This window comes from Pseudozyma hubeiensis, assembly GCF_000403515.1.
Source record: "Pseudozyma hubeiensis SY62 DNA, scaffold: PHS51, whole genome shotgun sequence".
Classification (NCBI taxonomy): Eukaryota; Fungi; Basidiomycota; class Ustilaginomycetes; order Ustilaginales; family Ustilaginaceae; genus Pseudozyma; species Pseudozyma hubeiensis.
Window position 1 is genome coordinate 60,856 of NW_012133833.1, and position 27,986 is coordinate 88,841.

The 27,986-nt window shown below is 57.4% G+C and overlaps 11 protein-coding genes across 11 annotated transcripts; 8 read left to right on the plus strand and 3 right to left on the minus strand.

Annotated features, from left to right (window-relative positions):
• Positions 1–392: 392 nt before the first annotated feature.
• PHSY_005444 (hypothetical protein) lies at positions 393–2,370 on the plus strand (the record flags this gene model as incomplete). Its single annotated transcript, XM_012336053.1, has 2 exons — positions 393–596; positions 802–2,370. 2 exons carry the CDS (start codon positions 393–395, stop codon positions 2,368–2,370), a joined length of 1,773 nt encoding a protein of 590 aa, XP_012191443.1.
• A 1,290-nt stretch (positions 2,371–3,660) lies between these two features.
• Positions 3,661–6,174, plus strand: PHSY_005445 (hypothetical protein; the record flags this gene model as incomplete). The annotated part of the gene is made up of 1 exon (XM_012336054.1): positions 3,661–6,174. One exon carries the CDS (start codon positions 3,661–3,663, stop codon positions 6,172–6,174), a length of 2,514 nt encoding a protein of 837 aa, XP_012191444.1.
• A 235-nt stretch (positions 6,175–6,409) lies between these two features.
• PHSY_005446 (expressed protein) lies at positions 6,410–8,203 on the minus strand (the record flags this gene model as incomplete). Its single annotated transcript, XM_012336055.1, has 2 exons — positions 6,410–6,646; positions 6,800–8,203. 2 exons carry the CDS (start codon positions 8,201–8,203, stop codon positions 6,410–6,412), a joined length of 1,641 nt encoding a protein of 546 aa, XP_012191445.1.
• Positions 8,204–8,295: 92 nt separating this feature from the next.
• Positions 8,296–8,502, plus strand: PHSY_005447 (hypothetical protein; the record flags this gene model as incomplete). The annotated part of the gene is made up of 1 exon (XM_012336056.1): positions 8,296–8,502. The coding sequence occupies one exon, from the start codon at positions 8,296–8,298 to the stop codon at positions 8,500–8,502; it is 207 nt and encodes a 68-aa protein (XP_012191446.1).
• A 325-nt stretch (positions 8,503–8,827) lies between these two features.
• On the minus strand, positions 8,828–9,752 carry PHSY_005448 (alpha-1,4-glucan synthase Ags1; the record flags this gene model as incomplete). The annotated part of the gene is made up of 2 exons (XM_012336057.1): positions 8,828–9,050; positions 9,556–9,752. The coding sequence occupies 2 exons, from the start codon at positions 9,750–9,752 to the stop codon at positions 8,828–8,830; spliced, it is 420 nt and encodes a 139-aa protein (XP_012191447.1).
• A 62-nt stretch (positions 9,753–9,814) lies between these two features.
• On the plus strand, positions 9,815–15,094 carry PHSY_005449 (hypothetical protein; the record flags this gene model as incomplete). Its single annotated transcript, XM_012336058.1, has 2 exons — positions 9,815–12,490; positions 12,914–15,094. 2 exons carry the CDS (start codon positions 9,815–9,817, stop codon positions 15,092–15,094), a joined length of 4,857 nt encoding a protein of 1,618 aa, XP_012191448.1.
• A 323-nt stretch (positions 15,095–15,417) lies between these two features.
• Positions 15,418–15,789, plus strand: PHSY_005450 (DEHA2C12298p; the record flags this gene model as incomplete). Its single annotated transcript, XM_012336059.1, has 1 exon — positions 15,418–15,789. The coding sequence occupies one exon, from the start codon at positions 15,418–15,420 to the stop codon at positions 15,787–15,789; it is 372 nt and encodes a 123-aa protein (XP_012191449.1).
• A 78-nt stretch (positions 15,790–15,867) lies between these two features.
• Positions 15,868–16,572, plus strand: PHSY_005451 (general repressor of transcription; the record flags this gene model as incomplete). The annotated part of the gene is made up of 1 exon (XM_012336060.1): positions 15,868–16,572. One exon carries the CDS (start codon positions 15,868–15,870, stop codon positions 16,570–16,572), a length of 705 nt encoding a protein of 234 aa, XP_012191450.1.
• Positions 16,573–18,057: 1,485 nt separating this feature from the next.
• On the plus strand, positions 18,058–19,038 carry PHSY_005452 (PAK1IP1 protein; the record flags this gene model as incomplete). Its single annotated transcript, XM_012336061.1, has 2 exons — positions 18,058–18,408; positions 18,937–19,038. The coding sequence occupies 2 exons, from the start codon at positions 18,058–18,060 to the stop codon at positions 19,036–19,038; spliced, it is 453 nt and encodes a 150-aa protein (XP_012191451.1).
• A 488-nt stretch (positions 19,039–19,526) lies between these two features.
• On the plus strand, positions 19,527–22,095 carry PHSY_005453 (regulation of carbohydrate metabolism-related protein; the record flags this gene model as incomplete). The annotated part of the gene is made up of 2 exons (XM_012336062.1): positions 19,527–19,714; positions 19,845–22,095. The coding sequence occupies 2 exons, from the start codon at positions 19,527–19,529 to the stop codon at positions 22,093–22,095; spliced, it is 2,439 nt and encodes an 812-aa protein (XP_012191452.1).
• A 239-nt stretch (positions 22,096–22,334) lies between these two features.
• On the minus strand, positions 22,335–27,882 carry PHSY_005454 (exo-beta-1,3-glucanase; the record flags this gene model as incomplete). The annotated part of the gene is made up of 2 exons (XM_012336063.1): positions 22,335–24,451; positions 25,677–27,882. 2 exons carry the CDS (start codon positions 27,880–27,882, stop codon positions 22,335–22,337), a joined length of 4,323 nt encoding a protein of 1,440 aa, XP_012191453.1.
• Positions 27,883–27,986: the final 104 nt, after the last annotated feature.

The window sequence follows — 27,986 nt, forward strand, 5'->3', positions numbered from 1 at the left end:
CTCCTCTCCTCTTTCTTCTCCTCACCACCTCTCACTACCCCCAACATCGTCCCCCTTCTTCCTCACAAAAAGTAGCCGCGATGCTTGCTCGTTCCGCCGGCATTGCCACCGCCAACCTCGCCCGATCGGCCGCCGTCCCTGTGGTACGTATATATTTTTCTTCGTCCTTGCATCAAATGGTGGTGTGGATCGCGCAATGAAGAGCCAGAGCTAGTCGATACGACGGAGGATTACCATTGGTGCAGTGCACGTCCGAACACGAAGCATCGACGACTCTCTCGGCATCATGAATCCACAGCAACACAGTCTCAATTGCACATCACCAGGTCAACTCGACATCTGCAGCTAGCGACACCATTGGCACCAACCAGCGCACTCGCATCCACAACTCCATGATCCGAGCGGCGACCAAGTCTCAATGCACCACCACACAAGCTACACGAGTTCATCACGCAGCCTCGCAGCAGCTGTCATCGTCGCAACATTCGATGCAAGAGAGGTGTGCATCGACCATCGTCCGGCAAGATAACCAGCAGTTAAGGCCTACCATCGACCACTCTATGCCTGTCTTCCATACTTCATGGCTTCTCAGCTTCGTCGATTCGAATCTCTGCAGCGACTGTTGATTGTTGAAGCCATGAAATAATTGGATCCCGCCTCGTGTCCTCAACATGTTTTGGCTCTCATTGCGCACATCTCGTCCACCGATTCCTTTCGCCAGCACCAGTCCTTGCTTGGGATTTTTTGTACTGACTTTCCTCGACATGTCCTCTCTTGCACACACGTTCCCACCCACAACAGGCCCGCCGATCGGTTGCCAGCGCCGTCCGCACCTACGCCACCGCCAAGCCCGCCGCCTCCGAGGTCAGCTCCATCCTTGAGCAGCGCATCTCGGGCGCTTCCGCCGGCGGTGATGTTCAGGAGACCGGCCGTGTCCTCACCATCGGTGACGGTATCGCCCGTGTTTACGGTCTCCGCAACGTCATGGCCGAGGAGATGGTTGAGTTCTCCTCTGGTGTCCGAGGCATGTGCCTCAACCTCGAGGCCGACAACGTCGGTGTCTCCATCTTCGGTTCCGATCGTCTGATCCGTGAAGGCGACACCGTCAAGCGTACCGGCCAGATTGTCGACGTGCCCGTCGGCCCCAACATGCTCGGCCGTGTCGTCGACGCCCTTGGAAACCCCATCGACGGCAAGGGTCCCATCGAGGCCGCTGAGCGTCGCCGTGCCTCGCTCAAGGCCCCCGGTATTCTCCCCCGTCAGTCGGTCAACCAGCCCATGCAGACCGGTATCAAGCCCATCGACGCCATGGTGCCCATCGGACGAGGCCAGCGTGAGCTTATCATTGGTGACCGTCAGACTGGTAAGACCGCCGTCGCCATCGACACCATCCTCAACCAGAAGCGATGGAACGACGGCCAGGACGAGAGCAAGAAGCTCTACTGTGTCTACGTCGCCGTCGGCCAGAAGCGTTCCACCGTCGCCCAGCTCGTCAAGGTCCTCGAGGAGAACGACGCCATGAAGTACACCATCATTGTCGCCGCCACCGCCTCCGAGGCCGCCCCTCTCCAGTACCTTGCTCCCTTCTCGGGATGCGCCATTGGCGAGTGGTTCCGTGACAACGGCAAGCACGCTCTCATCATCTACGATGACTTGTCCAAGCAGGCCGTCGCCTACCGTCAGATGTCGCTCTTGCTTCGTCGTCCCCCCGGTCGTGAGGCCTACCCCGGTGACGTCTTCTACCTCCACTCTCGTCTGCTCGAGCGTGCTGCCAAGATGAACGACACCCACGGTGGTGGATCGCTCACCGCCCTTCCCGTCATTGAGACCCAGGGTGGTGACGTGTCGGCTTTCATTCCCACCAACGTTATCTCGATTACCGACGGTCAGGTGTACCTCGAGTCGGAGCTGTTCTTCAAGGGTATCCGACCCGCTATCAACGTCGGTCTCTCGGTCTCGCGTGTCGGTTCGGCTGCCCAGTCCAAGCTGTACAAGTCGGTCTCTGGTTCGCTCAAGCTCTCGCTCGCCCAGTACCGTGAGCTTGCCGCCTTCGCTCAGTTCGGTTCCGATTTGGACGCTTCCACTCGCGCCACGTTGAACCGTGGTGTGCGTCTGGTGGAGCTGCTCAAGCAGCCCCAGTTCGTGCCCATGGCCACCGAGATCCAGATCCCCATCATCTACGCCGGTGTCAACGGTCTTGTCGATGAGATCCCCGCCGACCGCATCGTCGAGTGGGAGAACTCGTTCCGTGAGAAGCTCTCGACCGAGGACGCTCTTCTTTCGGAGATCTCCAAGGGTGTTCCCAACGAGGAGCTCTTCAGCAAGATGAAGACGCTCATCACCGAGCACGTCAAGGGATTCCTTGCCTAAGCGGTGAGCCACGCTGCAATGCGCTGTAGCCTCTAGGCTGCACGTTCTGGTTGCCAATCGGACACCCCAACTCCCTTTTCTTCTTCTTCAAGAGTCGAGGCAGAGCTGTGCGTGTGTGCGGCTGATCTGCTGCACCGCGTGCGGCTCGTTGGTCTCTGACTTGTGCATATCGAAAAACCGAAAGAAATCAATACACAGTATCGCTAGATTTGATGTGAAATGTCGTTGTCAAGGCTTGTGTGATGTCCGATGGTGAGCGCAGAGCCCGTCCTCGTGGGCGAGCACGGAACATAGATGACTGAACCGCATTGGGCAGGCTGGGCGAGATGTGCAAGGGCAGCGTCAGAAGAGGTTGTGCGAGGCTTTTAAGCATTCAGCTGGGATTGCGATCTGTCGAGTGATGCATGTACTATCCGGATATAGCCGCGTGTCGAGAGGACAGCGCCGATGCCGATCCAATGAATGTGAATCGATGGATCAAGGGTCCCAGTATACCTGATCATGAATGAATGAGAAACCGTTGCGCCAAAGTGATCGGGTCTCGTGTGCCAATTGCCTGAAAACAAGGGCAAAGAAAATGTCAGATCGACCACTTTGACTGAGACGAGAAGAGGAATGTCGGCCAAAAAGTGTTGCTCTCCCGTCTTTCGCTGTGTCACGGCCGCGCGCGGTTTCAAAAACACCGGAAAATGACAACAAATAGCCTCTCTGGCAGGCACATCCGATGATGATTGGCACTCGCGACAACTCGCGAGAAAGCAGCTTCCGAGCCAGCGAAATTTCTGACTGTGCTCGTGCAGCTCAGCTCGAAAACATGCAACAGAGACGGGAGATTGAGCAGCAGAGAGCGCAGCTTGTTCTTGGGTTGTCAGGCTGCTTGAGCTCTGAGCGAGTGATGCATCTGTTTGGCGCGAACCTCTCGATTGTGTCTCTCCACACTTTGAGTTGCTCCCTCTTCCTCTTCTTCATCGCATCTGCGTCTCCGATTCGCAAACTTCCTCCGTTGACCCCATCCGAGACGTTTCGTTCGTCGTCTGCAAAGGGCTCCTCTCACGGTCAACTAATCCCAAAGCCTCAAGTCTGGACCCTAGCTCCAAGCTAAGCACCCTCCTACTGCCAAAGAGCAACAGCGTTCCTCTCGGTTCCCGCATCTGCCAGCGATCGACCGCGACGTCACTGCGAACCGCCGCTGCTATCGCTTCGAGTGCATTGCTCATCGAAAGCAAGCCCCTTACACCACCCATAAACGCATACGCGCAGAGCTGACGACCACCACCTCGCTCAGCCAACATGGACGTCGACTTGATCCAGGTCGTCAACAAGCTCCAGGAGACCTTCACCGCCATTGGCGGTGACTCGGTCGACCTGCCTCAGATCGTCGTCGTCGGTTCCCAATCAGCAGGTAAATCCAGTGTCCTCGAAACCATCGTCGGCCGCGACTTTTTGCCTCGAGGCAACGGTATTGTCACCCGCCGACCCCTCGTCCTCCAGCTTATCCACACTCCTTCCGCCAGCGACCAGGTCAAACAGGTCAAGAAGTCTGCGCGCTCATATGACCTCTCCGATGGCCTTGCTCCTGATATGCAGCGTGGTGGCTCCCACGCCTCTTCCGGCGGTAGCAGGACACCTACCTACGAAGAGTACGGCGAGTTCCTCCACCTCGACAAGCGCTTCACCGATTTCAACGAGATTCGACGCGAGATCGAGAACGAGACCTTCCGTGTAGCCGGCCAGAACAAGGGCGTCTCCAAGCTGCCCATCCACCTCAAAATCTACAGCCCCAACGTTCTCAACCTCACCCTCGTCGACTTGCCCGGTCTCACAAAGATCCCCGTCGGCGACCAGCCCTCGGACATCGAACGCCAGATCCGTGGCCTCGTCACCGACTACGTATCCAAGCCTAACTGCATCATTCTCGCCGTCAGCCCCGCCAATGTTGACCTCGCCAACTCGGACAGCCTCAAGCTCGCCCGCACCGTCGATCCTCAGGGCCGTCGCACCATTGGTGTGCTCACCAAACTCGACCTCATGGACCAGGGCACCCACGCTCTCGACATCCTCACCGGCCGTGTCTACCCGCTCAAACTCGGCTTCATCGGTGTCGTCAATCGATCGCAACAGGACATCAATGGCAACGTCTCGATGCTTGCAGCAAGGAGGGCCGAGGAGGAATTCTTCCGTTCGCACGCCGCATACAAGAACATCGCACATCGATGCGGCACCAAATACCTCGCCAAGACGCTCAATCAGGTGCTCATGAGCCACATTCGCGACAAGCTCCCCGACATGAAGGCTCGTCTCAACACGCTCATGGGTCAGACACAGCAGGAGCTCGCTGCGTTCGGCGACACCACTTTCCTCGGAGACCAGCACCGTGGTTCGCTCGTCCTCAAGCTCATGACGCAGTTTGCGCGTGACTTTGTCGCCTCAATCGACGGCACAACCTTCGACATTTCGACCAAGGAGCTCTGCGGTGGTGCCAGGATCTACTACATCTTCCAAGACGTCTTTGGGCATGCGCTCACCAGCATCAACCCGACACACAACCTCACCGTGCAGGACATCCGCACCGCCATCCGCAACTCGACTGGTCCGCGCCCTTCGCTCTTTGTCCCAGAGGCGGCATTCGAGCTGCTCATCAAGCCCCAGATCAAGCTGCTCGAGCCGCCAAGCTTGCGCTGCGTCGAGCTGGTATATGAGGAGCTCATGAAGATCTGCCACAACTGCACCAGTTCCGAGCTGCAGCGCTTTCCGCGTCTGCACGCCCAGCTCATCGAGGTGGTCTCCGAGCTGCTGCGCGAACGTCTCGGCCCCACCTCCGAGTACGTCCAGAGTCTCATCCAGATCCAGGCCGCCTACATCAACACCAACCACCCTGCCTTTGTGCACGACTCGGCCAACATTGCGCGCGAGCAGCGCGAGGCTCAGGCGCGCAAGCAGGTCGCCTTGCTGCCTGCTTCGTCTCGACGCAAGACCTCGTTCGACGACCCCGCCGACGTGTCCAACGAGTTTTCGGATGACGATGCCGACAGCGCCAACTCGCGCAGCCTCACCGTCAACGGAGTCAGCTCCAAGACGGGGGGTGGCAAGAAGGAGCGATCGGCTTCGACGAACGAGTCGCGCCCGCACTCGGCGTCGGCCCCGGACGGCAGGATGCACCATACGATCGGTCATGCGTCGGGAAGCGGGTTTGCCAACGGTGCCGGCGCTTCGGCTGGCGGTGGAGCGAAAGACACTTTCCTCAACTACTTTTTCGGCGGAGCGTCTGGGTTGCCTGTTGGTGGTGTGGGGCCGTCGTCGGGTTTGGCTGGCTACCACGCACCTGCGTCGCACGCGCACCAGCCGAGGATCTCGGAGTACAGCCAGGCTCGCGAGCACAAGCCCAACGCCATGACCGGTCGCACGGGCCTCGAAGGCAACTCGGCGGCCTACGACATGAAGTCGCTCGACAAGCATCTCGAAGCCACCCCCATCTCGTCGGACGAGTATGCGCTCTCGGACCGCGAAGAGCTCGAGACCACCCTGATCCGGTCCTTGATAGCGAGCTACTTCAACATCGTCCGTCTGAGCATCCAGGATCTGGTGCCCAAGGCGATCATGCATCTGCTGGTCAACTTCAGCAGGGAGTCGGTGCAGAACAGGTTGGTGGCGAGTCTCTACAAGGAGAACCTGTTCGAGGAGCTGCTGTATGAGGATGAGGGGTTGACGAGCGAGAGGAAGCGCGTCAAGCAGCTGTTGGATGCGTATAGGGAGGCGTTTAATACGCTCAGCGAGGTGACGTTTAAGCCCAGCGGGAGTTCGTGAGAGTGGGGGAAAGGGGGGTTAATTTGAACTGCGTGAAGTTATTATTGGGTGAGGAAGTGTGGAGAGAGTGATGTCCGAAATGAGAGAAATGAGATGATGGACGTGAGATTGGATTGCGAGGATGCGATTTGAGAAAAGGATGCTTGAGATGCGAATGCGTGAAGGATCCGAGGGATGTATACAAGGCGAGCGAATGCGACGAGAAGAGTTCTATGTACAACGATGTGATCCAGATTTACTCTGAAGCGATGAGGTATGTTACGAGGGTTGCGAAGGTGATGTCCTGGGTGAGGTCCAACTTGATCCGCTTCTTCTCTTGGTGACTTTCCTGTGAGGACTTGACTTTCTCCACCGTCACGTTTTCGGCAGCAAAGTCCAATACGAGACGTCGAAGGTATCGTTTGAATCGCTGGAAGAGCTGGTTATCGGCGAAAGCGTCAGGTCTAGTAGAAAGAGCGATGCTCAAATTCTCCTGTCGGGTGGAAGTGGAGTGGGTTGTGAACCCGACTACGTCTACACCAAAAGCTTCACCCTGCGGTGTGTGGGATTGCGCCCAACTAGCACCCCCCACCTTCCACCCGCCCACAAGATCGTTCGAAAGATCTACCAATCCGAGGTTGCTCACCGTCAGAGCGGAATCGAACGGAGCAGAACTGCTAGCACGATCGCCGAAAAACTTTTCCCATCCATTGCGATATTTTCCATCCCATTCACTGACACCTCCCAGGGCCGATTCGACTTGATCCTCTTCTTCCCGCGGTTTGGTCTCGAAGTCGGGGATGTAGGCGAGCAACCCCATGTGCTGTTTCGCCAATCGTTGACCCCGAGGGGATGAAAGTGAGGTGGAAAAACGATGGGTGAAAGTCCAGAAAGTTTCGCGGGCGGAAAGACGATACGTCGAGGCAAAGGAGGAGACATAGTTGCCGGAAGTGACGGGAAGTGGTTGATGCGGAGATTTCTTGGAACGCTTGCGGGAAGGTGATTCTTCTTCTCGGAGCGAAATGGGTGTTGCCGAGCCGAGGTTCAGCTTGAACTGCGAGACATCGGATGAGTGGGATCGAGAGATGGCCGCGTACAGGGCTACGAGGGAGAGAGTGTGGATGATCGAGTGGATCGTTGCTGGTTTGCGAGACTTCGGGTGAAGGTGAGCTTTAGAGAGCGCTTTGATGTTGCTGATGAGACGAGGCGATGAGACGAGGACCAGCTCGAGATCCGGTTTGCACTCTTTGGGCGTTCGAACTACTTCGGGCTGCTCCAAATCCGAGTGACGGCGTTTTCTAGCGAGAGAAGGAGAAGAGGCGGGCCAGGACTCGGGACCTTTGAGCTTGGCTTTGAGCTTCTTAGGGAACGGCAGTTTGGGCAGGATGAGCTCGCGCCACACTTCGCCCAAAAGGTAGGAGGCGGATGGGTGGAAGCTGAAGATCTTATCAGAGGCCGGTGGGATGGCGATAGCGGTGGGTGGGTGGGATGGTGAGGATGGCGATGATTGCAGTAGCAGCTGGAAGAGGTTGAGCGTGCCACGCCCGTCGTTGATGACATGGTCGGTGGCCAGCACCAACAAACAAGACGACGTATCACCCTGCTCGGTTCGGATAGGGACGAGCTGCACCCTCCAAAGCGGACCTTTCTCCAACTGCGTAGTCTTGGGCAAAGCAAGTTGCTCCTCCAAGATGGCCTTGGACAGCAGTGCACTCGTATCCGACTTGGTGCCTTGCTGGAACATAGGTGTCCCGACATGCAGGATATCCTTCGAGGTGGGTGCTGGAACGACAGGTGCCCAACGAGGCGTTTTGGAACGCGAAGCTTGCACGCAGTATCCCAAGAGAGGGAACTGCTCCAAGACATGATCGATGCGTTGTGTCAGATGCCTGCGCAAAGCGTCGAACGACTGTATCGTGTCCTCTTGCTGAGCAGGATCGAGCTGCAAGATGGCGGCGACACACACGACCGAGGCCGAGTTGACGCATCGGCGAGCTGATGCATAGCGCTCGTGCAAGCTCAAGGTTCGCGACGATGAAGATGTCGACATCGTATGCAAGGAAGTTTGGTTGCTTGACCGAGGATGGTTGTTGAGCCTAACCTTGTCTTGAACACCGCTGGTAATATAGGTCAAGGGGAAGGATGGGAAAGCTGTGGAAGCACAGCAAGCGCTATCGAGAGAAGGACATGCTTGTTCACCGGCAAGGATATCTTCGCAACCCCATCGAGGGCAACAGCAGCAGCAGCAGCAGCAGCAGCAGCAGCGTCGAGTGTGGAAGAACGGAGCTTAACCTCCGACGCCAGATCCGGACTGGCCCACGCTGGACGATGCCATGTGGTGTAGAATAAGTTACGCCCTGGCTGCGGTCGTTGCAGATCCGTCACGCGCAAGCGCCTTAAGCGGAATTGTTCAGCACAGCACAGCACGGCGCTAAGTGACTTGTGTCGGCTGTGCCTGAACGTGTGCGAGTGTCGTATCGCATCCGGATTAAAATAATTAATGACAGAAGCCCCTCTTTATTTTTCGTTCTCCGGCGGAAAGCTCATCGTCGACCACCTAGACGCGATACGCCGCCATCGCTTGGGCCCAGTTGTCCACGACTTTGCTATGCTACGATACAGCTACAGCATCGCTCGGTGGTTTGCGATTCGCTGTCGAGTTTGTATACGGATCTTACCCCAGACAGAAACACTTGTCGCATCGGAAGTTGCTGCACGGGATGCGTATGTTTAGTGCTGCCGGCACGGAGCTGTGGTTACATCGGGTGCCCCGCTTCATTCGTGCGAGATGATTATTTGGCCTGATGAGTACTGTTACGTCGTCAACCGGGAACACGTCGGAAGCAAAAAATGCTATCCACGTCCAGTCGAGACGCGTCTCTCGTCTGCGTTCTTGGCTATGATGAGCCGATGGCATTCCAGCGGTCAGTCTCTTCCTCCTGAGCTTTGAGCACATTTGGATGATGCGAAATCCGAGAATTTATCGAGGCAGGCTAGAGAAGGAGAGGGCGAGAGAGACGGAAGAGACAAGTCGAGCCAGCCCGGACCAACGTTTGAATTCTTTACGGATTTGACCCTTGAATCGTGAATCGTAAGAAAGAAAGGACGCTTCGCTGCTCGCTGCTCGGATTGGCTTTGCTGCCCGCGATTCTCTCAGGCCAGCTCGACGTCCTCCGGTCGAGACAGACTCATTTCCGTCGGCTGCCTGCTCCATCTCCAGACACCATCATCAAAACCATCTCAGTGGCACAATCTGTCGGCTCAATTCGTTCAGCAAAGCGCCGCCAGCTCAATCACTGCCCGCCGCCGCATCGTCGCTCGGGCACGCCGCGCTCTCTGCACACATTCCGCATCCTCATTCGCGGCGATCATCGTGTGATTTCCTCTGTCGGCTCTTCCGACCTGTCATCCACGCCATCGCGCGCCGTCGCAACCTCGAGCTTCATTGTCGTCATGCGATAGGCTCGCTCCTTCCCGCCTCGCCGTTTCCACTCCCTCGTCTGGACGCTTCCACCTTGTCGAGCCCAGATAGCCCCTCTCCAGCCCTCCACCGCCGCTCTGCCGCCGTTGCTGGCATTTCGCAACAGCGCCACGCTCATCGCTGGCTGGCATCGGCTCATTCTCGCCGCCGCACTTCTGCTGCTGCCAGTCTCAGCTGATCATGCCATCCAGCGCCGCCTCTCAGTCCAATACTGCTGCTGCTCACTCGTCCGCAGCTGCCACCAAACACACCCATCTCGACATTGCCGATAGCTCTGACGCCGAAACAGAGCCTCTCCCCTACGACGACGACGACGATCAGGACGCTCCCGCCGACGACGTCATGGATCTCGATCAGCTCGCGCAGCACGCAGCTGCCTCCGCAGCTCTTCCAACCGACCAAGATGCTCCAGGCGAGCCAGCAGACGTCTCCATGGACCCATCCAACGACAGCCAGCTAGAGCCATCACAGGCAGAAGATCTAGCAGACCTCCCCGCCTCCCAGCTCACCGCCACACACGATCCCAACTCCAACATGAGCTCTCCTCAAAAGACTGGCGGCTTCACCGGCGACGAGTTTAGCGACGAGAGCGAGCTCACCGACGAGGACGACGAGCAGAACCAAGACGAAGACGCGTCATCCCTCTCCGACGATGACCTCGGTGGCTCCGACGACGAGGACGAAGACGACGAGGACGAAGAGGATGAAGACCAAGATGACGAAGACACTGCCAGCAAGACCCATGAGGACGAAGCAGCCGAAGCGCTCGCAGCACTCACCGGCGGCGCCGACGACGAAAACGACAATGCAGGCGCAGCAGCCGGTCTCGATGCCCTCGCAGCCCTCGCAACAGCAGGCGATGCCGACGACGATCAAGACGACCAAGACGACGACGATGTGTCAGACCCAGAGGATGGCGAAACCGCTACAGCTTCCGCCGCAATTGGTGGTGCCGCAAAGCCTGTACGAGTCAGCCTTCTTCGTCAAAGTGGCGGAGATGACGACGGTCTCAGCTCCGATATCACCCCGGAGCCCGAAGACGCCGACGCCGCCGCAGACGATGCCTCGGATCACCCCGGCTCCCCTCGCGACACCGATCTCGACCTGATTGCGTCCATGAAGAAGCGTGCAGCTGCCACTGGCGGTGCTACCAGTCTCCTCGAGCCAGAGCAGCTCGTCGACAGCCTTCCAGGGTCCGCCTCTTCCTCGCGAGCTGCCTCTCCCTTGGCAGACGAGGACGACGACGCCGAAAAGCCGAAACAAGCAGACGATGCCGACGCCGAGATCGACGCCAAACACGCGCAAGCCGATCAAGCAGATGCCGAGCATCCCGATACGGCTGTCGGCACACCCGCGCCCGACGCCGCCGAGCAAGACGACGACACTTCCACCGACGAAGCCGCCATCCGACGCCAAGAGGCCATGGAAGCATTGACAAAGATTGAGATCGGCTTTGCCATGCTTCGCGACCGACTCTACGTCGAGCGACTCCAGGAGATCTCCAAGGAAGGTGACATGATCCTCGAAGGTACCCATCCCGAGCTCCTTCACCTCACAAAAGCCATCGAGACACGCAGAGAGCGTCGCACCGAGCTCGTCGACATGTGGTTCGAGCATCAGGAGAAGCAGTACGAGCGCGTCGCAAAGGCAGAAGAGTTCGCCGCGTGGAGCATCTGGCGCTCGAGCTGCGCCGGCTTGCGTCGCGACATGATGGATGAGTACAGCCGGAAACGCAGACGCCTCGATCGGGAAAAGCGCACGCTCGATGCACCTCGTCCGGCGAGAAGGCATCAGATCTTCGAGACCGAGCTCGTGCGCAATCCAGACCGCTTGCACATTCCGCTCACTTCTTTTTCGCTGCCAGAAGATGCCGAGCCGACACGAGCCAGTGGGTCCAAGATTGGTCGCAAACAGTCTGCCAAGCGCAAGGCGCTCGCTCGCGAAATCGAGGCGGGCGACGAGTTTGTAGCCTATCCCGATCTCAAGGGACTCGCCGAAGCCGATGTTATGATGGACATCGAGCAGATGGGGATACGACCCGCAGGCATGCCGCCGGGAATGTACGACCCGTTCTACGGCGCCCCTGTCGGTCTCGAATTCCAGAATCCCGAAGTCTACGCCATGTACGGACCTGAGGCGGCCGCTGCGGCTGCTGCTGCCGCCGCACAGGCTCACATGAACGGTGTACCGTACAACCTGCCACCGGGAGCGCGCGGCTTGCCACCACCGCCTCCAGGCGCCATGATGGCGCCGGGCACGCCTGGATCCATCCACACACCTCATCGCCACGGACACGCCCTCCCGCCCCCGCCGCCAGGTCACATGCACCCCGGGATGGACATGGGCATGATGCCATTCGATCCGTACGCAGCCGCCGAGATGGAGCGTGCGGCGCGCATGCATCACCGCGAACAACAGGCACGCATGGGCATCGATCTCAACGATCCTCACCATCGAAGCTCGCCCTTCCCGCCCGATATGTATCAACCCTATCCACCACACTTCAACATGCCACCTGGAGCCGGCGGACCTGGTCCAGGCATGAGACCGGGCATGTCCAACATGCCGCCTTCACCTACACCGCCTCATCGGGCAAGCAGCGGCGGTCGCAAGGAGCGCGCGAGCATGGAGGACGGCGTTCACGTCAGCGGTCGTGGTCGTGGTGCTGCCAAAACACCGGGTCGGAGCAAGCAGCCTCGTTCGAGTCAGCCGCGTGATGGACACGTGGGTGGCGGCGGTGTCGTCGAGTCGCCGACGCAGGCAAAGTCGACTGGTGGCGCAAAACCCAATCTGCCTCCACCACCATCTATGCCGGTGGGTGCGGTGGGTGCGATGGACGAACGCGATCACAAGGTGGTAAGCAATGGTGCGGGGAGAGGGCCTGCGGGGCATCATGGGCGCCATCCGAATGCGCCCCAGCCAGGCTCTGGATTCGGAGGTGTACGAAGGGGTCCTTCGCCAGGTCCGAATGCCGGGCTCAAGGGGCACGCAGGACCACCGCCTGCGGCTACACCGGTGGCGGCTGCGGCTGCGGCAGGCGTGGGTAACAGGAGTTTGTACCCTTCCGAGTAGGCGTTTTGGCTGCATTGCTAGGTGTTTGAAATTGCATGCCCACTTCGAGCTCACTCCTGGTTTGCGATTCGATTGAGTTTGAGAGAGCAGGCGCGACAAATCGCTTGGGGGTGACGCTTGCGAATAGAAGAGAGAGGTTCTGGACTGGGGAGGCATGGCAGATGAACCGATGAGTGCGAGCTGATTCCTCCGTGAAATCGTTATCAGATCCGAGCCAGAGAGGCACACGAATCATCCCGCGTGGTCTCCACTCTGTGTAAAATGTACCGAGAATTTGACCGACGAGAAGTTGATCGTGTAATCCGGAATTCCTTCCTGCTCTGCCGTTTTGCAACTTTTGCTGTTCGACCATCATCACCCTCCATCCTGCTCCTCTTTTTGCCCAGCAAACTGCTAGCCAAGATGACTTCGATACGCGCATCGACCTCATCATCCGCATCCAACGAATCCGGTCCGTCGCAACCGCGGCACTTGACGATCCTGTACATGACCCAGACAGGAACCTCGTCCGACCTAGCCCTTCGAATCTCTCGCCAAGCCCAGCGCAAACGCTTCTCCACCACCGTCTGCGACGTCTCCTCGTACGATCCTGCCGATCTCGTCTCCGAAAACTACGTGCTTTTCCTGGTCTCTACTACGGGTCAAGGTGAATTCCCAACGAGCTCGAGAGGGTTTTGGAACTTCTTGCTGCGAAAGGGGATTCCGGAGGACATACTCGAAGACGTGCGGTTTGCAGCGTTTGGTTTGGGAGACTCTACGTATCCGAGGTTCTGTTGGCCGGTGAGGCTGTTGAGTAGGAGGTTGAAGGGGTTGGGCGCGGTGGAGGTGGTGGAGCACGGGGAGGGGGATGAGATGCATTATTTGGGGTTGGAGGGGGAGCTGAAGCCGTGGTTGGAGGAGTTTTGGGGGAAGATGGATGAATTATGTCCGCTTGAGGAGGGTGAGAGGGAAGTCGGGAGGGATGAGCTGCTGCCTCCAGCTGTCACAATCAGGAAAGTGGATGGAGAGGAGGAGGGGGGCGGGACTTATGGTTTCGACGAGCATTTGTTGGAGCAAGGGTGGTCAATGTCGAGACTTGGCAAAAACGATCGGATGACGGCTGCTGATCATTTTCAAGATGTTCGTTTGCTCGAATTCGTTGAATCCCCATCATCTGCTGGAGCTGTTCAGAACGGCGAGAACGGAGAAGCATCGACAAAGTCCGCTGCAGCATCTGACGATGTCAACTTCCAATCTTACCGACCGGGAGACGTGCTCTGCTTGCATCCCATCAATGACGCTCTCTCCGTGACCGAATTCCTCGACCGGCTCAAGCTCGACCCAGACACCCTCATCACCCTCTCTGGTAGCACCGTGCCCACGACGGCGCCTCAATCACCGCACCCGATATCCGTACGAGACCTCTTCACCTACCATCTGGATTTCACCTCGGTGCCCACGCACTCGTTCTTCGAGCAGATCCGACTCTTCTCACCCACAGGATCGCTGGAACGCGAGAAGCTAGATGAATACTGTGGGATCCTGCCCGAGGACGAGCTTGCAAAAGGAGCAAATCCGCAAGATGGAATTGACGAGATGTACGAATACGCACAGAGACCGAGGAGGACGATCAAAGAGGTGCTGGAGGAGTTCAAGTCGGTCGGGATTCCGTTGGAGTATGTGGCGGATGTGATTCCCTGGATCAAGCCTCGAGAATTCAGTATCGCTAGCGCGCCGCCCACGGCATCACTGTCACGCGGTTCGAAGGGAGATGCTTCGGATCAGCCGCACGCGATACAGCTCAGCGTAGCCATCGTCAAGTACAAAACAAGGCTAAGAAAGTCACGAACAGGATTGTGCACTCGCTGGCTCTCCACCTTACCTGTCGATGCGGAAGTGCCGATCTGGATCAAACCGGGCTATCTCACTCTGCCGCCACCAGATGCACCTCTGATTTTGATCGGACCAGGAACCGGATGCGCACCTCTCCGATCGCTTGTCATCCAGCGTCTCTCCTCCCCCAATCCTGCGAGGGAGATCCATCTCTTCCTCGGCTTCCGATACCGTGCCAAAGACTTCCTCTTTCAAAACGACTGGCAGGCACTTCAACAACACCACGCCAACCATTTCCACCTCCACACCGCGTTCAGTAGGGATGGAGGAGATGAAAAGACCTATGTGCAGGATCTGATTGTCAAGGAAGAGAACAGAGGCATGCTGTGGGAGGCTATCACGGAGACAAATGCGTGGATCGTGGTGGCTGGTGCGTCGGGTAAGATGCCGGAGCAGGTGAGGGGCGCGTTCGAGAGGGTGGCGAGGGAGGAAGGTGGGATGGATGAGGATCAGGCCAAGAGGTTTCTGGACGGTTTGGAGAGGCAGAGGAGGTGGCAGGAGGAATGTTGGTCGTGAAAAAGAGGGCAAGACAAAGTTTTGGAGGAAGCTCGGATCTTCCGACGACTGTCTTGTGGGGGCAAGTCTGGACTTCCGACACATCGGCACTTCCATGTGCAACCTCTCTGGTCGAGTAGACGGAACGGGTGTGGCGTGGGAACGTCAACGTACTTGCGAAGGGTCTCAGCGTTGGTCGTTTTTATGCTCGCTCTGACAGCTCAGAGGCAGCCTGTCGATGCGCGGCGTAGCATGCAACACCCCGAACTCGACCAGCTTGGTCGATGAGGTATAAGATCAAGCTCATTCGAGACGCTTCCATTTCCGTCTTCGCGCGGAAGCCGATGAAACCCTTTCCCGCAATGGACGCGGATTCGCCGCAGGAAGCTAACGATGCCGCTTTCTTCTCTCCGTCGCAACATCTTCTTTCCTCTCCCATTGACGTTTTTGGCTCACCAAGCCTTCTCGCGCAACTACCACCATCTGATCGAACGCTTCGATCTCAATCTTCAAGCAACCCTCCTCGGCTGCAGCTCGTATCATCCAGCGTCGTCAGCGTAAGCGCAAACACCCGGAGAGGCAGGAGTATGCCGACCCGACCATCAATGGCGGAGGAGGAAGAGGTTGACGAGCTAGACGAGTTTGCCGACCAAATGGCTGTCGATCTCGACTGTAAGTTTGCTGTTTCTACTGCCGGATCCACGGACGTTGAATGACGGACTGATCGAGATGCTACGTTGGAACTCTCAGTCGAAGTATGCGACAGGCTGGAAGCGGAAAGCCTTGGGAGCACCATGCAGCGACGCAATCAAATGGACTCAGCTACGCAAAGCGGCGGTAGCATCCCGACATCATCGCAGAAGAGACCTCGTCCATCGTCTGCAGGCGCGAGGATTCGCGATGTTATCGACCTCCGGGAGACGTCTCCCGCGCCAGCATCTCAGCCCAACAAGCGAGCCAAGCAGAGCGACACTCTTGCCGATGCGGATCGTCCGATCAAGCCGTACTTCCAGGAAGACTTTGTCCGAGAAGCACTTGCCAAGAGCAAGGGGGTCCGCCCAGCATCGCCTCCCGAGCCGTCGCATATATCTGATCCGCGCGTACAGAAGGCGCCGGCAATTCCCACCTCTCGGCAAGTTTCGCAACCCATCAACGGGTCTAGCAACACTGTGCCGTCGGCTTCGCAACCTCAACCTACCAATCTAGGAGGCGGCTCCTCCTCCAGGACTGTCGTCAGCGACGATCATGCCAACAGCAACAGCACTGGCAGCAGCAGCAGTGACGGAGACATCCCTCTCGCCGCCACTAGCAATCACTCGATCAGGGCTTTCGAGGCATCTGCGGAGGTACTCGCGGCGATCTTCCAGATGGATGTGGCTGTAGCAAAGCTCAAGACAGCGTACGAAGGAGAAGTGCGGAGGATGCAGGCGGAGCTCGTCGAGCGAGATGTGCTCATTGACGGTCTGCGAGCTCGACTCCGCCGAAAGGGCTCCAAGTGATCTTCGGGAGGCATACTCAGTCAGCAATACACCGTCAAGGTGGTCACACATTCAATTGTATCACCCTTGCATCCCTTGTATTCGTCACAGAGAAGTTTCAGCCCGCGCGTCAGCATTTATCAACGATCCCGCATCAGCTACCATCCGCAGAGTCTGTCGGAGTGAGATGTCCGTGAGGTGAGGTGATGTACCAAGTGAGATCGGCGATCGGCCAATTTTTCTAACAATGTTGGTCACGCGGGGGTTGAGGCTTGGCCAAAGAAGGACACTGGTGAGGGTAAGGGTCGGGGTCTTGTGATGCCATGTCTCAGTTCAGCACTGGTCACATCTGGGCAACGATTCCCCACATGACGGGGTCAGCACTGCTGGACCGCAGACTACATGATCATCGAGACCAGAATGAGTTTGAAAGACATGGATCGACAGGAGCAGCAGCCTCGGCCATTACCATGTGAGAAAGACTGCTGTTTCGTGCGTGTTAGCTGTCAATAAGCGAAGAGGATGAGCCTCGGGTTGACTCGCAAGGCTCGCGCTTTCCAAATTTATGGTCTTTCTGGAAGCGGGGGAGATTGAGGCGAGGTTTTGGATGGTGGGTAAACTCCGACACAGGCACGGCAGCTGCACTCACATCGGTGACGCTCCAACACCTGCTTTACTTCGAGTTCTTCTTCTTCAAATGTCGTCCTTCATTGCGGGTCAGAGTATATCTGAAAGATGGAGCACACGTTTCGGCTTGGGTAAGGATATGTGTGTACATGAGCAGATGGTGTGGTTTGCACGCAAAGGTCTGTTGGTCTTGCGGCAAAAGCAAAGTACTGATCTTGCTTGATTAGGAATAAGCACAGACGATTTTCCGAGGTTACTTTCAAGCGATGCAAGATTTCGACTCTGTGCGTCAACCTTGCAGCTGATGTTGCTCAAGGTACGCTTGATACTTCAGACAGTAATACTCTCTTGATCCAACGGAAAGGCGATCAGAAGCGGAAGAAGATTGTCTCAAAGGGCAGTGTCGATCGTGCAGTGTCTTTTCTCCGAGAGACGACAAAAGGAGACATCTGTCAGGGCTTCGAGAACACAACGTTGTCGGAGAGATAGCGAATCTGGCTGACAGGAACAGAAAGGTGCAAGCCACAAAAGTAAAAGGCCGAACTTCGTTATCGGGCAGGCAGAGGGGGACGGTATTCGGCGGCGCCGCCCACATGTTTCGGCGCTGATTTCTTCATCATAACTTAGTGCATGTCAGGGGCCGGATAGACTGGTCGATACAGACACTCAGACGGTAGATTCAGCTTGACTGGATGAGTCAGGAAGACGATCACCTGGGTCAAAGCACGGACAATTCACACTGCTCACGGTGAGATCGCTTCACCGCTCTGTGCTGGCTGGCCGGCTCTCTCCTACACATTCTACCGGCGCAGAACGTCTGCGACAGCACCAAACAGCTCTCGGTGGATCAGTTGGCGGAATCGATCGTGCGCACATCTCATGCTGCTCACAGAAACGCAAGGTGGAAAGAGTCAAACAACAAGTCGTCATCCGAGGCTCCAAGTGAGCCATTGTTTGATTCGGAAGATTTTCGGTCGACAGGAGAACGCCCAGGGCTTCGCCACCAGCCCGCCATCACGCCGTGACGAGGTTGCGTCGTGCGGACGGGCCATGATGGCTGACAGGGCTCTCCAGTCGCAAGGGTCTGCTGAAGCTGCCCGCAACAGCAGTGTCGATCCTGCACAGGCAAGTCTCGAGCGTTCGTTGGCTGCTGCCGCCTGTTCTGAAATTTCGCGAATTTCTCGATTTCGCGGTGGAAATCGACAGCGTGGGCAGAGCGGTCGGTGTCTGGTGAGTTTTCGCTTTGACCGGCGTTGCTGTGTGGTATTTCGAGGGACCAACCCGCAGTTGCTCAGCGCGAGATCCAAAGAGCAACTCGTCGGCGCTCAAAACGAGCGAGAAAATGAGCACGGGATGCAGACAAGCGGCCTTGATTGCTTGCCCTTTTCCCCTTCGCGGTTGCCGATGGCGCGTTTGGCTGCCTGCCTGTTGCTGCATGTTGGAATCAACCTTGACTGAGCAGCGAAATAAAACTAAAATTCAAAGTCGCAGCTCGACTGGCCCGCGACCCTAACTCGCGCCCCACGCCGCATTATCGGCCTCCCAAAGCGGATCGTCCGTTTGCTCACGCTCTGGTCTCGCATTCCGCTTGGCACAACCAGAGAGAGAGAAGGCTGATCGTCACCTTTCTCTTCGGCTTCAAGGTTGTGTTTGTCTGCCTCTGTTGCTGCTTTCTCTTCCTTCCTCGACGACCGAACAACCACTGCTCGCTATCTCCGTCGCCGCCACTGTCGACGTTGTTGTTGTTGTCGGTTAAAGGTAAAGATCAACGTAGACCTACGCAGCGGTCGACGATCTTTCACCATCCCCCGGACTGCCCCTCGTATCAACTTCGAAGCTGCCAGCTCCATCCTCCCGTAGCGGCGCACTCCGGTGATATCGCTCAACAACACACTCTTCTCACTTGGTTCTACACACGCCCCGGTTCAGTCTATAGCAACCTCGGTCTTGGCGCGGATATCGGTAAACATCTGTTCTTTCGGCCTCCTCTATTTTGATCCAATCGTCGTCCTTCAACGTAGCAGCCCGAGCCCGAAGCGAGTGGCGCACAACCCTCGTCCGGTCTTCTTTTCCACTCATTGAGCTCGCGCGGCACATCACCCATGTGCGATCAGCTCTAAGCTTCAAAGGTGTAGCTAACACCCACCGTACAGCAGCCGTCCCGGACAATTTTGCATTCGAATCCTTCTCGCAACCCAGACGCACCTCCTGTCTCCATCGCCTTTTTCTCTTCCCCACGCATCCGACGATAGAATTGTTCGCTTTCCAAGATGTTGTCCACACCTCAGCCATACCCCACCGTGGCCAACAACGTGCCAGCGCCCGACGATGCCCAGATCGAATCACGCATGCCCACCGTCTGCGTCGACTACCTTAGTCACCAGTGGACCGACGAAGACGTGTGGAGCAGCTGGAAGGCAATGACGAAGCAGAAAAACCAGATCGCCAACGGAGTCAGGCTCGAAAATGCAAGTTGGCGTACTTGGGCCAAGCAGCGTGGCAATCTCAAGACCATCAGTCCAGAGACACTCAACTGGTACGTTCTTGGCATTCGCACACGATGCACGGATGTGGTTCTGCTCATTTGTGCTCCCCTTTCCGCAGCCCAATGTGTTCGAAACTGACTTATTCTTATTTCCGATCTCCCTTCCTTCACTGCCCCACAGGCTCAAAGACAGCGACGTGACATGGCTGTACGGACCTCTCCACGAGCACGTTGAGTCGGTTCCGCCTCCCAAGCTTGCCACCACCGCTGATCGTCTGGATCTGGATGACGGTCACCGCGTTCGCTCCATCCTCAAGCATCGCACCATATCGGACATGCTCACGACGCCAGGAAATGCCGCTTCGCCCAGTGCCGAGCTCGAGACCAACCCTATCGATGAACACATGCAGGAACAGGACCGAAAGGCAGAGCAAGAAGCAGCAACCGCAGTCCAGCGCAAACCGCTCATTGCCGTCAAGTCAGATTCCAACCTCGTCAGCAGAGCGCCCAAGCGCACCGGCGGGTCGCCCAGTGCCATGCCGCTCGTCTCGGCCCAGAAGAAAAAGACTCCCAGCATTGGACGTGCCGATAGCCTAGGCGCAGACGAGAAGCGTCACATCAGCTTCAATCACCGTGTCGAACAGTGCATTGCATTGGATCACAAGTACCCGGATTATGACGACTATGACGAGGACGAATTCGACGAGGAGGAAGAAGAGGTTAGCAGCGAAGAAGAGGAAGTGCTCACGATGAAATCCAGCCCACGGACGTCTCCTGCCATCTCTCACGCTTCTGCGTCCTCGTCCAAAACTTCGGAACTCCAAGCCACCATCGCCAAGTTGGCCCCGACTCGACTCAAGACGTCCGAAGTGTACCCTTCGCCCTCGCCCGCCGTGGTGGACCCATCCGGTTTCCTTGCCACTCGCGCCAATAACGGAAGCACCGTCTCTACATATCCAGCCCAGTACGGCTATGCTCGCGCTGGTGTTCCAGTAACCCACGGCGACCCTACCGCACGAGGCGTCCAGTGGGATCTCGAAGATGACTTTAATGGCGATTTCGACTATTTTGACGGATCTGATCTTGCCGACGGCTCGAGCGAGCACACCAACTCGAATGGGCCGGTTTTTAACACAGGCGACGCTGCGAGCAGCCCTGATGCTTCCCGAAACTTCGGAAGCTTTTTTGACCATAGCGAGTCAGACAGGACTGACGGATCCACATCATCCACGTCGCCTCAAGACATAGCAGCCGCATCACCGGAGCAATCGCAGGCCAGTGTTGCACCCAGAGGTATCCTCAAGCACAGGATCGTCCACCAGACCGCCGCAGAGGACTACGAGTCGCGCAGCCTCGAGGCCGAGGGCGACTACGACGTGCTCGGCACCTCGCACCAAGACTCTTCTTCGTTTGCAGATTCGTACGAGTCTTCGCGGGGTGATAGTTCGCGGGAACGCGGTCGACCCTCGCAACGACTCGGCAGCTCTGCGAGCTACGAGCGCATCCAGGATGCAGCCAGGCAAGGGCGCGTCCGCACCAACAGCGGCACTTCATCCGGACACTCACCCACCAACTCGACTGCCAACGGCAGCTACGACAGGTACAGTGCAGCATCTGCCAGCCCTGCCTCTTCATCTTCGCCTGCCAATGTGCGGAGCAATGCACGGAGTAGTGGCGAGTCCTTTCGGAGCGGCGCCAAAGACGGTTCGCGAGATGGAGCTGATGGCCTTCGAGCTGGAGATGCAGCAACGCACGGAGGAAAGGCGCGTTCGCTCGCGAATCGGTCCCTGAACGACTACGACTCGGATGGTCAGGGTTCGTACGGCTTGGCCAGCCCGCATTTTCCTGCAAGCCCGCATCTCGATGCCAAGGAAGACGCTGGGTCCAACCGGTCTTCGCAGGACCGCGACGGCGACCGTTTCATGTACGGCGAAGAACGAAGCTACTGGTCCGACGAAAGGAGAGGCAGCTCCAAGTCTGCCTCTGCACGAGCGAAATCCACGTCTCCCAGCGCAGCTGCCGGCGAGTTGAGCGTGGACCTGTCCAACATCCCTAGCAACGCACGTCCTGCCACCAAGACCACCAGCGTTACGAGCCCCGATGGACCCGTAGAGGTGGGGCCTACGCCTCTCAACACGCCCACTTTCATCCTCGCGAGAGCCAGCGGGAAACGTCGTTCCGGATCCGGCAGCGGACCCGACATTTCCGGGGGCGGGCCTTCCAGCCCCACCCTGCCACGAAGGACAAGTGCAACAGGAGCCCTGGTAGCGCCACACAACTCGGAGCCGCGTGTGCCACTCGCCCACGACTATGTCGAAGAGGACGAAGGAGGTATCATCGGCAGAGCGGTCGAGATCGTCAACACGGCGCGCGATCTGATCGGCGCGCTGCTCGGAACGGGCGATCGAGGCAGGTCGTGGCGCGAAGGTTGAGATGATGCGGCGCACGGCTCTTTCTCTCGTCGTCCGTGTCCCCCCAACTACTTCTTCTTTACAGGCACGTCTGCGCCACGATCGGCATTCTTCTCGACCACATTACGACTTTTGTATTCATGGGTCCATCGCGACATCTCTCACACGCACGCACACACACACATGATTCTTCTTGTCTCACAATTTCTTGGCATGCCAATCTTCTTTCCTCCCAAAAATTTCCTGCATTGCGACGATGATCATTCGGCCTGAAGGGTTGCATCGATGAGCGAGCGGAAGACTTTCAACCAGAAAGCGAGGATGTTCTCCGACTCCTTGTTAGCGTCGCTGGGGGGGTTGTAGAGCCAATCTGCGAAGGAGAATTGGATGGTGGTTTGCATGCGGAAGGAGTAGACGTGGAGGATGGGTTGACGGATGCCTACGCGACCTACACACTCGACGTTGTGCGCTTCGAGCGTTCCGACTCCTTCGATTCGGTGGGAGGGACGGCAGATGGGGTCGATGCGACCGATGCTGCTGAGCCAAGGCATGGAGGGGTAGTGTGCGGCGTCGCGGAGGAAGAGGTATTCGGTGGTCATTGTGTTGAACATGAGGGCTTGGTCGTGACGCAGCCAATCGGTGTTGGTTCTGCCGGATTTGTATTGCGATGCGAGTTCGGCGGATAGCGAGAAGAGGGTGGTGAGGTCGGTGGCGGTGATCGAGGGAAGTGCATCGACCGTGCCAGGGGAAGCGTCGGAGGAAGGGGAGAAGGTTGCGCTTCCAGCAGCGACTTTGGTCGGGAAACCGGACATGCACAACCCCAGATACCGAGCGTACTTCGGATCCAAGGTATCCCGTTTACTGATGGCGTTGCTGAAGCTGCCCAGGATGCGATTTGGGTCGTCGTACCCACCGTACTTCTTCGCCTGACCACGCGGTACAAGTCCGCGTTGCTTGCGCACCCACATGGTCGTCATGCAGCTACAGGCCTCCATGAAAGGCGCCAAAGTCATACCTCGCTTTTTCAACACTGCCAGCAAGGCTTTCGTCTGTTCTGGGTCAAGCGTCTGGGAGATCAAATCCGTATGTGTCACTTTGCCGGTGAAAGGAATTCCTGTCTGCGGTAGAACTCCCAGGGGCAGCATATCGCCCGTCTCGGCGACGCTTCGACACAACCTGACGAGAGGCTTGTTGATGACTTTGGAGCGGACCTTGCTCTTGCTGTTGTGGCCTTCCAAGGTCATGGCGACGACTTTGGTCCCGATCTTGTCGATCGCATTAGGTGCAGAAGCCTTGCCGTTCATGCGGTCCGCGTTAATCTTTTCGACCTTCTTGATCTCGGCGGGCGAGACTTGCCACGTAGCAGGTGGATCAGCGATCGCATCTTGAAGCGCCGGCTCGAGTCGGGTAACTTCTGGTCCCCACTCGAGCTCCGTCGGGGCAGAGTTGTTGAGAACAGACGAAACGGATGCGAGGAGAAGATCAAACACGAGCCATAGACCGATGCCTTCGCTGACGGAATGGCACTGCTCGATCAACACCCTTGCATCCACTCCTCCTTTCGCTGGCCAGTAATGAATGCGTAGTCGATCTCGACCGGCGACGCCATCAGCAGTTGACCTTGCTACGAAACCTCGGAATTCTCCTTCTTCATACCTCTCTTCATCCTCATGAACGATAACAACGTCATCCAGCCATCTTTCTACCTCATCTTCCGTCTCCACAACATCGTACACCAGCGCGACCTGCAAATCAACATTCTTGGCCACAATTTTGGGAATGTTCGACAGCGGCTCGATGCCTTCTTGCCCTCTCCTTGCCAGGCGCAGCGCAATGGTCGGATGGTCGTGGCGCAATCTTCGCACAGCTTCCCTCAGCTGAGCTTTGGATAGATCGCATTGCACCGGGTTACCCGCTTCGGCCGATGAGGGCTGAACGTTGATTGTGCATGAGGCAAACATATCGCCATGCTCGTGGAATCGCCTCTGCCAGTGCAAGACGAAGTTGGCCATTGAGTCAACCTTCCTATACCAGATCTTGCGCGCTGACTGGTACCGCCATTGGTATTCAGACGTCGATGCAGGGGGAGAGAACGTTGGCTCATCGCGTGTGTGATCTTCGTGGCGGGTAAAAGAAGCCGCGGAAGAGGAGTTGCCGCTCGTGATGGCACCGGAACGGTCCATCGATGCGGCAGGTGCGGTATCGTCAGCCACGGCTTCGTCGGGCGGTAGTGACACGGCTGAGGCTTTGGTCCGGAGACCTTTCTGCTTGGCATCTGGTTTGCCTCGTACGCTCAGTTGCGAGCGATAGTGCTTGAGGGCGTTCATCGTGTGAGATTCATCCGACTTGAAGGCAAAGCGAGAAGCGCAGAAGTAAGCTTTCGCCTCGAGACCAAATGTGACGATGAGGTGTTGTAAGAGACGCCGAGAATGAAGTTCTACGCGGCGGAGCTGCTCCTCGGAAGTAACGTTGAAGGAAACGTGGTGTGTACAAAGGCGCAAGGCAGGCTTTTATACGCACGCCAGTCGTCTGGTGGTCTTCAAGGAAGAAGACGATGAAGGCGTGAAAGCTTCCGACATACCCATTCGAAGGATGGCGCGGAGTCCCAGAAAACTCGACTCTAGTGTGTTGTAGAACGGCGCTAGTTTGGCTAAGCGAAACACGCTAATGCTTGTTGCCGAAGCTGCGTCTTACACCTAAAATTGGGCCGAAGTTGCTAGCGAAATCGCTAGAATCTTTGCCGCCGTGGATCCACGCCTGGATGTAGCGGGTTCGAGGGTCCCAACGACATTCACCAGTCCCCCATCTTGGGTACTGTACGACTTTCGAGTGCAAAAGATTGCAGTCGAGTGAGCTTTCAATACAGTCGGGGATTGAATGTGGCGGCTGTCCTTGACAGGCACTGCACATTCCGCACTCAAGGGGTTTCGAGGATTTCCAGCACAAATTCAGCACCTCGATCCGCGGAAAATTGCGGGGAAGAACGGCTAAAATTGGAAACTTCAGAGTGATTCGCACTCGCTACGCCATGCCGGTCTGAGGAAACGAGTGAATTCGGAGTCGAAGTAAGAGTACAGGTTCAGAAAACAGCAATGTTCGTATGCGCATTGTTCGTGATGGCGATCATTGCGGAAGCATGGTTGGCTGTGCATGGGGCAAAGCTTCTCGGCGTCGCTGCCCGCCGCTGCAGGGCCATCCCGAAGAATCCCAGCCTGTCAGATTGTACTGGTCAGGAGGATAGTTGCATCCAGCAATTTGGGTATAGAATGGGCTATTGATAGCCGTGTTGAACCATGATCCGATCGTCGGCGCCGCTGTGGGCTGACCGGAAACGGTGGCAGTGACCGAAAGCGTCGGTGCCGGAAGGGGCGTGATCGACTTGGTGGCCGTGTAGCTCGGCAGCTGCGAGACGGGCGCGTTGGCCGAGAGGAGCGATTGAGGTGGCCAAGAATCAAGACTGGGCGAGTAGCTACCGGCGCGGCCCGTCTGCCATGCCTGGAACGATTGTGTCCAAGACGCTGACGGAACGGTGGTCTGCAAACGAGAAGCCTGAGCCGCACACGCGCCGCTGCTTTCGCTCAAAGGATTGGTGGGCATCCAACCTTGCTGCAGCCCCAATGAATACGACCACATGGGAGAGGTTGGCTTTCCCGTCCTCAGACTGTTGCCAATCTTCCAGGTCCAGAAGAAAAAGTCCTGAAGAGAGTCCATCGAGGTCAAGGCGAAGCGGCGCAGCCCTTCTCTCATGTCGTCGGTGTAGTTCTCCCAGTCGTCAAACGATTGGCAGGAGCCCATCCTGGGAAACTCGCCGGCGACGTTTCCTCGGTAGGAGCCATCATAGCGGGTTCCCTGATTGACGCCGTTCAGGAAGAGCCCGCAGTCGTTGATGGCCAGCGAAATCTCGCCCCCCATGGTGACCCCCATGTTGGAACGGGCACTGTCGGTCAGAGGAGTGAATTGGCGGCACGGCTTGAGGATTTGGACGTCCCAGGGATCATTGTTTTGCTCGCCAAAGCAGATGTAGGGATGCGTGTCCCAAGCGACTCGGTCGGAGCCGCTCAGGAAGCCTTGCCACGAGTTGAGAGGCAGGAAACCGTCATGAATCGTGATGTAAGGGCCGTTGCCCGCACCGGTACCAGTGATACGGCGCAGCATTGTGTAGAGCTGGGAATACCACGATTCGAGCGCCGGCTGTCCGATGCTGATAGCATTGGGCTCGTTGATGACGCTGAACATAGGTACCACATTGCGAATCTCGGGCTGACTGATGAATTGCGTCACACGCTGGATGTAGTCCATGGTCCGATCGCCGTTCGCCCGGCCCATCCGACCCATCAAGAAGTTGAGGAAGTTCAAGCGACCGGAATGGTTATAGGCGTTTTGCGAGCCTGGAACGGCATGCAGATCAAGGTTGATGCGCAAACCGTACTTCCGAGCCCATTGGATGGCTTTAAGGACATAGTTCCACGACACGCCTTCCAAGAAGGGCTCGTTGGCATACGTCTCGACGGCCCAGAAGCCGAAGGGCAAGCGAACCCAATTGAGTCCAGCCGCAGCAATGTTGGCAAAGTCCTGCTCGGTGATAAAGGTCTCGTAGTGCTCGGTCATCTTTTGCCGCAAATTCTCGACGCCTCCCTCCGATCGGTATCGCTGCGACAGGGTGAATTCATCGACTACCGGGCTCGACGTGTTCTCGTATGGTTCGTAGAGAGCGGGAACGATGAAAGGCTCAGTGACCAGCCAACCGCCCAGATTGACGCCGAGCATCCTGTTTCGAGCGAAATCGAACTCTTGATCAAGAGGAGGCGTGTAGTTTTGAGCCTGAGCCGTGTTGTTGAGCGGCTGCGAAGCCCATCGTCCGCCAAAATTGTTGATGTAGGTGAAGCTGTTGCCGTTGCCGAGATCGATCACGGATCCATTGGTACCCCAAATGGCTACCTGCCTTTCCGGCGTGGGACTGCCGGGTTTGGAAGGTGTCGATCCTTGTCCAGAGCCACCAGAGGTGTCGGAATTAGCCTGACTCGGTCGTCCGTGGTCCCTGAGGAAGAACATGTACACGGGCACCACAATAGCGACAGCGAGGATGGCGATGACAAGGCCGACAGCCGTAATGATGAGACATTTCCTCGATGCCGACATGCGCTTGTCTTTGCCGCGACCGTACTTGGCCAGACCCACGGCTCGATAGTCCTTTCGGCCCTTCTTTCCGGCCTGGCCCTTGTGTAGACTTTGGTATTCCTTCTGGGCCAGACCTGGCGACATGGGATGCACACCACCAGCGCGATATGCTTCGATCTTCTCCAGATCCATGGCAGAGCTAGCACGTCTCGAGTCACCGTCGGCGAATTCCATGAAGCTGCTGGGCGTGTCACTGCGGCGCCAAAGCTGGTAGACCGAATCGTAATCGCTCAGCGCGCTCTTCGAGCGAGGGAAAGACATGAACGTGCTGGCAGCAGATATGGGCCGCGGGCCAGGACGTGCGTGAGGCGGCGTGAAAGGTCCCTCTCGAATCGGTACGGGCATACCCTGAGACGCAGCTTGATCGGCTGGATTTGCCGACGTCGAGGGGGAGAACGATGCTTCGACGAAGAGGGGATCGTCGGTGCGGCCTTCTCGGCTACGGCGGGAGCTCCCGCGGGACCATCGTGGAGGCGAGAGTGGCTGAAGCGATGCATCACCGCTCCGATCGGGATTGGAGTTGAAGGAATTGTCGCTGTTCAGCAGCGGCTCTTCGACCGCGGCGGCGGGTGGCGACGACGGAAGTTCGTAGGACTCGACTGTCCGGTTGCGACTGCGACGACCGGGCATCCTGAATGTTGAGTGCGAGGCTTTCCCAGATGGGGAAGCAAGGGTGTATCCAGCTGATGGGTTCTAGGAACAGAGCGTTCGATGACCTAGCGTTCGATGACCTA